The sequence below is a fragment of the Odocoileus virginianus genome, unplaced genomic scaffold (genome assembly GCF_023699985.2).
Source record: "Odocoileus virginianus isolate 20LAN1187 ecotype Illinois unplaced genomic scaffold, Ovbor_1.2 Unplaced_Scaffold_19, whole genome shotgun sequence".
NCBI classification, from domain to species: Eukaryota; Metazoa; Chordata; class Mammalia; order Artiodactyla; family Cervidae; genus Odocoileus; species Odocoileus virginianus.
In genome coordinates, this window is record NW_027224281.1 from 921,797 (window position 1) to 932,554 (window position 10,758).

At 38.6% G+C, this 10,758-nt stretch overlaps 2 protein-coding genes across 2 annotated transcripts; both read right to left on the reverse strand.

Annotated features, from left to right (window-relative positions):
• Window positions 1-338: 338 nt before the first annotated feature.
• On the reverse strand, window positions 339-1,277 carry LOC110123156 (putative olfactory receptor 10D4). The gene has a single exon (XM_020870920.2). It carries the CDS (start codon window positions 1,275-1,277, stop codon window positions 339-341), a length of 939 nt encoding a protein of 312 aa, XP_020726579.2.
• Window positions 1,278-6,357: 5,080 nt separating this feature from the next.
• Window positions 6,358-7,378, reverse strand: LOC110123157 (putative olfactory receptor 10D4). The gene has a single exon (XM_020870921.2). The coding sequence runs from the start codon at window positions 7,376-7,378 to the stop codon at window positions 6,434-6,436; it is 945 nt and encodes a 314-aa protein (XP_020726580.2). The 3' UTR covers window positions 6,358-6,433.
• Window positions 7,379-10,758: the final 3,380 nt, after the last annotated feature.

The following is a 10,758-nucleotide window of genomic DNA, read 5'->3' on the forward strand; positions in this document are numbered from 1 at the left end:
TCAGCAACCTTCTATCTCTGTGAACTGAAGTGTCTTAACCTCCCACTGCCTTAATATATTCCCCTGCAAATTGGGATAATAATATCTACTCTATATGATAATTATCATAATAACTTATGTCGGTATTTATAAAGTGGACAAAATAGTGTCTTGCACAGGGTAGTGCTATAAAAGATTTTGTTGAATAAAAGTTTATGTAAATACTACATGATAATGACAGAGAATCCATTCAACCTACTTGTCCCAAATCGCACTTTGCAGTCACACCAACTCTAAGAGACTAGTCGCCCCCAATGAATACTGGGCAAATTTATAAGAACAGGTACTGACAGAAAAGCTTACATTCCACAGGTATGTACTCCCTGGATTAGTGCTTTTCTCAGAGCAAACTTCACATCCTTGTTTCTCAAGCTGTATATCAAAGGATTTAAGGATGGGGTAACAATATTATTCAACAACGGAACCACAGATTCCAACCAAGTACTCGAGGCAGGCCGGAGATAAATGAGGACCACGGGCCCATAGAAGAGCAGGACGGAAGTCAGGTGGGCACTGCAGGTGGAGAAGGCTCTGTGCCTGCCTTCTGAGGAGCTGATTCTCAATATAGAGATAACGATACGAGTGTAAGAAGCGAGGACAAGAAGGAAACACAGGAGTGCCACAACACCTACGTTGGTGACACTCACCCTGTGAGCTAGAGAGGTGTCTGCACAGGCCAGGGGCAGCACCACCGGGATGTCACAGAAGAAATTGCCCACCTCCGTGGGGCCACAGTAGGGTAACTTAAACACAAGAAATGCGAGGACAGACGCATGCACACTGCTCCCCACCCAGGTGCTCAGAGTCAAGATGGCGCACACCCTGGGGCTCATGATGACCGTGTACCGCAAGGGGTGACAGATGGCGGCAAAGCGGTCATAGGCCATCACGGTGTACAGGAAACACTCCGTGCAGCCCAGGAAGTGATAAAAGAAGAGCTGGCAGGCGCAGCCCTGGTAAGAGATGGTCCGGCTTTGCCCCAGTAGGTAGAGCATCATTTTGGGGGAACTCACGGAAGGGAAAAAGATGTCAAACACTGACAGGTTGCCCAGGAAGAAGTACATGGGGGTGTGGAGGTTGGAGGAGGTGAGGATGGCCAGGAGAATGAGCAGGTTCCCCACAAGAGTGAGCAGGTAGAAGGTGAGGAAGAAGACAAAGAGCGCGTGTTCCAGCCCCTGTGTGTGAGGGATTCCCATGAGGAGGAACTCGGTTACTGGTGTGTGATTCCTCATCTTCATATCTAGTCACACCTGGAAGATCAGACAGTGGTCTCACTGAGATGGGCTTTCCCAAAACACTAATACCTGCACAGGATCCAGGGGAAAGGGATATTTCCCCTATTTATTGTACATTAAAAACCTCTAGACTGGAGTCAGTCCAGTTTTCACTAATTAATGTGCAAGCCACTTTTCATCTGCGTCCTCTGAAGGATAACAGATAACACAAGAGGCAGAATAGAGCAGAGGGCAGAGGATAAATCGTACCCTTGGATTTATCTGAGTTTAAATGCACACTCAGTGATTTTGGACAATTTTGAAAAAGTCTCCAAATCTCCTTGGTATCCGGTTAATAGTTGAATAATATGATTCTTATGAGGAATAATGCTTTAATGTATATAAATCCCTAATATAATGGCTGCAACTACTCACCCTCATTAGAAAATTCACTCAAGGCACTAATATTCTCATTTCAGTGCTCCTTTACTCCACACACCACTTGCTTTAGCTGACCTGTTCCTAAAGCACTTTGGAATCACCTATTGATTAAAATGATTCACAAAAATGCTTTCTCCATCATCAGCTAGAACAACAGACAACTAAGAACCATCTAGTGGAAATAGAGTGAAACAGGATGGAAATGATAATATTTAATGCAGGAAAAAGCAACAGGCACTTAGCAATAATAAATATAGCTATCTTACTTCAATGTAACATTCAGTCTCTCAGTAGGAATTATGTCTGCAATATGACAATATATGCCATCCCAATGAAGGTTTTTAAGACTCAGCATCATTAACTAGGGAATATCTTAAGACAATCCGTGGAGTCAACTAAGTCGGTTTTAGCCCGAACTCCAATTAGAGCCAATTCCCATTGTCTCTCACCTGCCCATGGTGTGTTTAACCAATTAGATGGAGAGAGAGCATTCTAGAAAGAAGGAACCTACAAATGGAAGGGAAAGAGTGGACTTGGCTAAAATCCAGGCTCCACATCCACCCTTCTGCTTTCTTTCCTTTAGATGTTGTGAAAGAGAAGGCCAGGCTCTGAAACCAGGGAAGATGAATGCACCTCTTGGTCAGATTCAGCCAGTCAGAACTGAAAATGTAGACCAACAGTGCCTGTGGTCCCTGAGAAAAAACAGTGCCTCAGTTCCCTGAGGAGAGAGCTTGGGGTATTCCTTTGAGACCCACTCTCTCCCCACGTGGGACAGCTATACAACAGAGAGCAATTAATCAGAGACTTTCCCCTCCTTCATTCTTTCTCCCCAGTGTCTCCACCTTATTAATTTTTAAACAAAAATCTAATTATGTAAAAAATTCACTTATTTTCATTTTGAAATTCTTTTGATTAACAATAACGCTTGGACTTTCCTGGTGGTACAGTGGATAAGAATCTGCCTGTCAATGCAGGGGACACTGGTTCGATCCCTGGTCTGGGAAGATTCCACATGCCACAGGGCAACTAAAGCCAGCACTCTGGAGCCCTCAGGTCACTACTACTGAAGCCCATGCACCTAGAGACTGTGCTCCACAACAAGAGAAGCAACAGGGTAGCCCACTAGATAAAGCTTGTGTGCAGTAACAAAGACCCAGTGTAATCAAAAATAAATTAAAAAAAAAAGACTCCAAGCTTCCAAAGTAGGGAGCATGAGCTTGATCCCTGGTCAGAAATCAGGATCCCACATACTGTGCAGCCAAAAAAACAAACAAATAGTAACTCTTGCGCATACTTTTCCTATAGTGGGAGCCATCCTTTGAGTTAGATATTTGAAATTGCCCAGTGATTCTGTGCTTGGAAGAACTGGACTTAAAGAAAAAGCTGGGTTTAGGGAAGTAACCACTTGCAGAAATGAGGCAGCCAATCCCATTTGTTATTAACAAAACCACTTTTTTTTTTTTTCATAATTAGCTGTATAGTTCCCCAATATCAGTTTTTCATCTTCCTGAATTAACATCCTTTTCTAAAAATCCATTTGTTTCTTTTTTCATTTCTTTATTCTTGTTAAAGATCACTACTCATGTTTATCTCAGCATGCTTTAACTACTGTAACTTGATCTAACTTAACATTTTAAGAATCAGTCTGCTGACTGCTGTGTAGAGAAAGGATAAGAACAGAAAAAGATAAAATTAGGTAGGTCTGTGAGCACGTTATTTTTACTGGCTGCTCAATGAAACAAGCATGTGGAAGAGGTAGTATATACATACATGGACTATACTCAACCACAGAAAAGAATGAAATTGGGTCATTTGTAGTGTTATGTATGTAGTTTCAGTTGTAGCTGATTCTTGGCAACCCCATGGACTGTAGCCAGCCAGGTTCCTCTGTCCATGGGATTTCCCAGGCAAGAGTACTGGAGTGGGTTGCCATTTCCTTCTCCAGGGGATCTTCCCAACCCAGGGATCGAACCCATGTCTCTTATGTCTCCTGCATTGGCAGGCAGGTTCTTTACCACTAGTGCTGCCTAGAAAGCCCTAGAGTCTGGCATACAGAGTAATGTAAGCCAGAAAGAGAAAAACAACTATCATATATTAATGTATATTTATGTAATGTAGAAAAATGGTCCTGTTGAATTTCTTTGCAGGGCAGAAATAGAGACGCAGGTCTAGAGAACAGTCTTGTGGACATGGGTTGGGGTTGGTAGGAGAGAGAGGACAAACTGGGATAGATTAGGGTTGACATTTACATCCTACCATGTGTAAAATAGATAGCTAGAAGGAAAGCTGCTGTATAGCACAGGGAACTCAACTCAGTGCTCTGTGATGACCTAGAAGGGTGGGATGGGAGTGGGACAGAGTCTCAAGAGAGAGGGGATATACATATGTATATAGGTGGTTCATTTTGTTGTAAATCCAAAACTAACACAACATTGTAAAGCAACTATATGCTGATAAAATTTTCTAATAGAAAATTTGTTACAGCTAAAATCACTTTGGGATAATACAAAATGCACTAAAATGGTTTAAGGATTTACAGCTTTCTAATGATCATTATCTTTTTTTCATGCTAATGAATTCAGAGGAGTCTTCTTTCTCCATGGTTTTGAAATTATAACTACATTTTACTGAGAATCTCCGTTTTTTTAACCAAACTCTTCAAGGCCCCTTTATTTCATTCTGGCATCAACCCTATGAGTAGATATTATTTTCTTTTTAAAGATAACGCTCAAAAAGTTTAAGTAATTGCCAAAGTTAACTCCAAAAAGTCAATCACAGAACTTAGATTTGAATGTCAGTCTGTCTGCATTTAAAGTTTTTGGTCACTTCTAACAAAGTGAAATAAATGATCTGAGTCTTAATTTTAAAAATAAATATGTTATAGTCATATATTACTACTCATTTTCTTATTCATTAGCTTTGTTTTCAAAATAAAGGTGTTAAATCAGATAATCATGAAACCTTAAAGCTTTTTGACTAGCATTGATTTTTTTAGTATTTTAACAAGTTTACTGAGATAAATTTGTATGTCATAAAATACCTATTTTATGTGTACAACTCAATAAGAATATATTTACAAAGAATATGTATTTATAAAGTTGTACAACTATAATCACAACCTAATTTTAAAATATTTCCCTCATATTAAAAGAAAAAAAATGTCCATTCTGCTGCTGCTGCTGCTAAGTCGCTTCAGTCGTGTCCGACTCTGTGCGACCCCACAGACGGCAGCCCACCAGGCTCCCCCATCCCTGGGATTCTCCAGGCAAGAACACTGGAGTGGGTTGCCATTTCCTCCTCCAATGCATGAAAGTGAAAAGTGAAAGTGAAGTCGTTCAGTTGTGTCCGACTTGTAGCGACCCCATGGACTGCAGCCCACCAGGCTCCTCCATCCATAGGATTTTCCAGGCAAGAGTACTGGAGTGGGGTGCCATTGCCTTCTCCGTACTCCAAGCTCTAGGCAACCATTAATCTACTTTCTGTCTCTATGAATTTGCCCTTTGGGGATATTTTTTACAAATGGAGTCATGAAATGTGTGTTCTTTTTTGTCTGTATATGAAAAATAGAACAACAAATAATATTAAGAAAGCAAGATGTGAGGATAGCTATAATTATATAGAATTTATGATACTTCAGTACTTTTATAAGCCAGTAACCATTCAGTTCTAGATTCAGGCTGTCTGGGAGTAAAAATTTCTCTGGCCTTAGTTGCTTCAACTATGAAAGGAGGATATGTATGTCTATGTATCTATGTCTTAGGATTTTGTGAGTTAAAGTAGTTGATACATGTAAAGTATATCATATACATTGGACTATTTTAAGTATTAACTCTTATTCTAGGTGTTTGGGTGGGTAAATCTAAATAGATAATCAACCTAAAACTTATTTGATTAAAGATTAAAATTTAAATGTTGAAAGATTCAAAAACAAGTAAGTTATATTGTTGGTGGTTCAATTTTATTTATTTTTTATTGTTGTTGTTGTTCAATTTTAACTAATTACAGATCTATTAGATTTTTAGGAAATGGACCAAAGCTATAATGAATAGAGAATGCTGGCTCAGAGAGACTTTCCTCTGCCAATTTACAGAAATCCAGTCTCCCATTTTATAAGAATAGATTAAATGGCCAACTTCTCACTTGAGACATATGAGTAGAATTTTAATGCCAAATTTCTCTGATGGCCAAAAGCATAAAGCTCCAAATGGGATTGTTTTGTACTGAGAAGACATGATTAAAGCCATAGAAGTTATAAACCAAGTTTAAACTTAAATATACCAAACTGTGCAATTCTACTTTAAAACTTCATACCTTGTTGACCTGGTTTTATTAAATGGCCAGAAAGAGATTGTAAGAAAATAGAGTAAGGCATATATTTTGTGAAAGAAGGAAGGAAGCCAGTCCGTGTTCTCCAGAACCTTGCTTCTTTATGGTAATCAATCAAAACATAGTTCCCATGAGAACAGACTGTGTAAAGCAGAAAAGATAAACTGTTTTGGCAAATTAAAACAGAGAAAGACTGAGTTAATCTGAAAAGCTTCCTTGAAGAGGTACATCGTGGCTCAGTCCACCAATCCCCAACCACATGACTTAGGACTCCCAAGAGATGTCACATAGCATCTTCACCCAACTCACTATTTCGGCAGCAATCCTGTTGTAAGTAGTGTATCTGAAGCAACTCCTCAAAGAATTTCATAGAGGAACTGCCACCGTACTTTATGCCCCAGAATGTGGACCACTTAAGTTAATACTTTCCTCAGAGCCAGCTTCACATCCTTGTTTCTCAAGGTGTAAATCAAAGGATTAAGGGAAGGGGTGACAATATTATTTAACACTTGGATAACAGAGTCTAACCAGCGGCTGGAATCAGGCCAAAGATAGATGAGCATCACAGGCCCATAGAACAAGATGATTGAAATCAGGTGGGCACTGCAGGTTGAAAAAGCTCGGCGCCTGCCTTCGGAGGATCTGATTTTGAAAATGGAAAGGACAATGCAACCATAGGAAGTAAAAATAAGGATAAGACATGTAAGAGTCACAAAATCCACGTCAGTGAAGCTTACCATCTGAGCTAGAGAGGTGTCTGCACAGGCCAGGGGCAGCACCACTGGGATGTCACAGAAGAAATTGTCCACCTCATTGGGGCCACAGTAAGGTAACTTAAAGACAAGAAATGTGAGGATACTTCCATGTAGGCAGCCACCCAGCCAAGAGCCCACTGTCAAGGTGGTACACACTCTAGGGTTCATGATAACCATGTATCGCAAAGGATGACAAATAGCCACAAAGCGGTCATAGGCCATCACAGTGTAGAGGAAACACTCGGTACCACCCAGGAAGTGGTAAAAGAAGAGCTGGGAGGCACAACCCTGGTAAGAGATGGTTCGGCTTTGGCCCATTAGGTAGAGCATCATTTTGGGGGAACTCACTGAAGGGAAAAAGATGTCAAACACTGACAGGTTCCCCAGGAAGAAATACATGGGGGTGTGGAGGTTGGAAGAAACCAGAATGGTGAGGAAGATGAGCAGGTTTCCCAGTAAAGTGAAGAGATAGAACATCAAAAACAGGATGAATAGCAAGTTCTCCAGCCCTCCAGTGTTAGGAATTCCCAGCAATATGAACTCTGACACGGAAGTGTAGTTCTGCATGTCTATGCACCAGGCAGCCCTGGAAAAGCAAAGCATTCGTGATATAAGACCACAAATAACTGAGAAAATATCTTCCTAGTAGAGTTATTTCTCAAGCAGTGGCTGTGAGCAAAAAAAACATCAAAGAGGAAAAGGAAATGAGTAATAAATCCAGGCCTGCAGCTAAATAATGTGTTACATTTGGCCTCACTATTTTTCATATGCAAAATTACATAGAATAATTTATCTCTATAGTTGACAAACCTCACTGTAATCAATACTTATTATAGGTTTTAAGTAGTTTCTCCCAATCCAGTTTATCATCACACAGACTGGTATGTTACAGAAGCATCTTCTCCAAGGAAAATTTGGAATCAGATGGCAAACTTGTTTTGTATTATAAACCAAGTCATAATTAGTTGCTTAATAGACCAACTGGGCTTGTCTAGTGGCTCAGCTAGTAACGAATTTGCCTGCAAATCAGGAGGCCCTGCTTTGATTCCTAGGTCAGGAAGAGTTAGGCTGGAGAAGGGATAGGCTACCCACTCCAGTATTGTTGGGCTTCCCAGGTTGCTCAACTGGTAAAGAATCAGCCTGCAATGTAGAAGACGTGGGTTTGATCCCTAGGTTGGGAAGATCCTCTGGAGAAGTGCGTGGCAACCAACTCTAGTATTCTTGCCTAGAGAATCCCAAGGACAGAGGAGCCTGGTGGGCTACAGTCCATGGGGTCGCAAAGAGTCAGACATGACTGAGCGACTAAGCACAGCAAAGCGATAAACCAACTATCCAAGTATATGCATATAAAAATGTGAACCTAAACAGAAATTATACTCACCTATTTATTCTTACTTTCAACAATAGTGTTTTCCATTGTTTAGCATTTACATTCAAGAAAAGATATACAATTCATATTTATAACATGCTCACACACACACAGGAATTACACCAAGTCTAGAAGAAAGCCTCCTGTAAGGAACAGAAATAATATTGCATCCCACCAGAAATATGTCCCTCCTCAGGAAGACTTTATTTCTATACTACATATCTCATACATGTAAGTTTCAATGACATTATTATTTTTTAACTTCATTAATTAATGTCAGTCAGATAAGCCTAAAGATCCTCAATTATTTTTCTGAAGGCCCAATATCTTCTTTTTTTCCTTTGAATCAAATTTTATGTTAGCCTTCCACATGTTGTCACTTGGATGTAACTGATTTTTCTCTGCCTGTGATCATGATTTGCTCATAGGAAATAATCTGATAGATCTATTAATATTAATTTATAAATTGCTAATCTCTTACCATTTCCTACATTGTTTTATTTTATAAGAATAAAGGCTTATAGCCATACAAGAAAAAAAGCTCAATAAATAGAATTTATGGCAAAGATGAAGAAGTGGAGAAAATAGGAGCTCTTAAGAATATTCTTGAAATCAATCTATAGAGCCAGGGCCCTGTATAAAGCTTCTCCTGCACAAAACATTTGAGTAGATTGTGATTCTGGCAAAAATACAAACAAGAAAGCAAAAAAACTCCTTTCCAGGCCCAAATATAATTTACACATTGAGTTTAAGCCTCAACAATCAATTTAATCTCACAAACATTAATTTTCTATCCACCTGCTAGAAATATAAAGATGAATAAAATAAAGTGTTAGCCCCTAAAGAACTTACTCTAATGGAAAACTGGTTTGTAACTCTGACCCTGACTCTATCATTTTCTACCTCTGGGCCATAAGAAACTCACTTAACCTATCTGAGTCTCAACTCTTACAAAAGAATAGTGGATAAACATATTTTCTGCCTCATAAAGTCTTTGTGAAGATTGAATGAGATAACAAAAATAAAATTCCTTGCCGGTGCTTGGCACTTAGTAGTAAATGTTCAATATTAAAGACTAACCTCATGCATATAAGAAAATGGTAATGTAGTTAAAACAAAATCATTGAAGGTGTGATGAAGATATAATTAGAAATGGACTTGAAAAGGGATTGCAAGATTTGAAAAAATGTAGAGTAAACATAGTCAACTGATCTTTGACAAAAGAGCAAAGGCAATGTAATGAGAAAAAATAGTCTTTTTAAACTAATGATTCCGGAACAACAGGACATCTCTCTCTGACACACGTAAATACACAAAATGTATCTAGACACAGACCTTACACTCTCCACAAAAATCAACTCCAAATGAATAACAAACCTGAATGTGAAATGCAAAACTACTGAACTCCTAGATGATAATTTAGGAGAAAATCTAAATGATCTTGGATATGGCAATGAGTTTTTAGATATAGCACCAAAGGCACAATTCATAAGAGAAATAACTGATACACTGAACTTCATTAAAATTTAGAAAAAAAAAAACCCTTGTTTTGCCAAAGACACAGCCAAGAGAATGAGAAGATAAGCTACAGAATGAAAGAAAATATTTTGTAAAAGACAACATCAGACAAAGGACTAATGTTATGAAGAACTCTTAAAATTCAGCAATAAGAAAACCAACAACTCAATTAAAAATTAGCCCAAAGATCTTAACAGATACCTCACCAAAGAAGACAAATATGCAGCTGGAAAATAAGGACATAAAAGGATGTTCCACATTATGTCATCAGGGAAATACAAATTAAAACAAATAGATAACACTACAAACTTAGAATGCCCAAAGTCTAAAATACTGACAATAACCAAATACTAGTGAGAATGTGAACTAACAGAACTCTCATTTCTGGTAGACATGCAAAATGGCACAGTCACTTTGTAAGACAGGCAGTTTCTTATGAATCTCAATATATTCTTACCATGATCCAGCAGCCATGGTCCTTGATATGGAGTTGAAAACATATATTAACACAGAAGTCTGCACTTTGGTGTTTATATAAACTTTATTCATAATTGCCAAAACTTGGAAGCAACCAAGATGTCCTTCAGTAGGTGAATGGATAAACTGTGGTATATCCAGACAATGGAACATCATTAAGTGCTATAAAGAAATGAGCCATCAACCTATGCAAAGACATGGAGGAATAATAAGGCTGTATTACTAAGTGAAAGAAGGCTATCTGAAAGAGCTACAACCTTTATCATTCCAACCATATGACATTCTGGAGACAGTAAAAAGATTACTGGTCGGCAGAGAATGGATAGGTGGAACACAAAGGACTTTTTAGGTCAGTGAAAATACATTGTATGGAATGGTAGATAGATGCTATTATATATTTGTTCAAATCCATTGAATGGACAAAACTGAAAGTGGACCCCAAAGTAAACTATGGACTTCAGGTAATTATGATGTATCAGGGTAGATTTATCTTTTATAGCAAGTGTAGCCTCTTAATGGGAATGTTTGATAATGGGACAGGTTGTGCATATGGAAGGGCCTAGGGTATATGAGAAATCTGTACTGTAAACCAAAAACTTATCTAAAAAAATAAAGCTTT

Excerpts from the sequence above, each read along its gene's own strand:
- LOC110123156 (XM_020870920.2), bottom strand. The coding sequence starts at position 1,277 with ATGAAGATGAGGAATCACACACCAGTAACCGAGTTCCTCCTCATGGGA.
- LOC110123157 (XM_020870921.2), bottom strand. The coding sequence starts at position 7,378 with ATGCTTTGCTTTTCCAGGGCTGCCTGGTGCATAGACATGCAGAACTAC.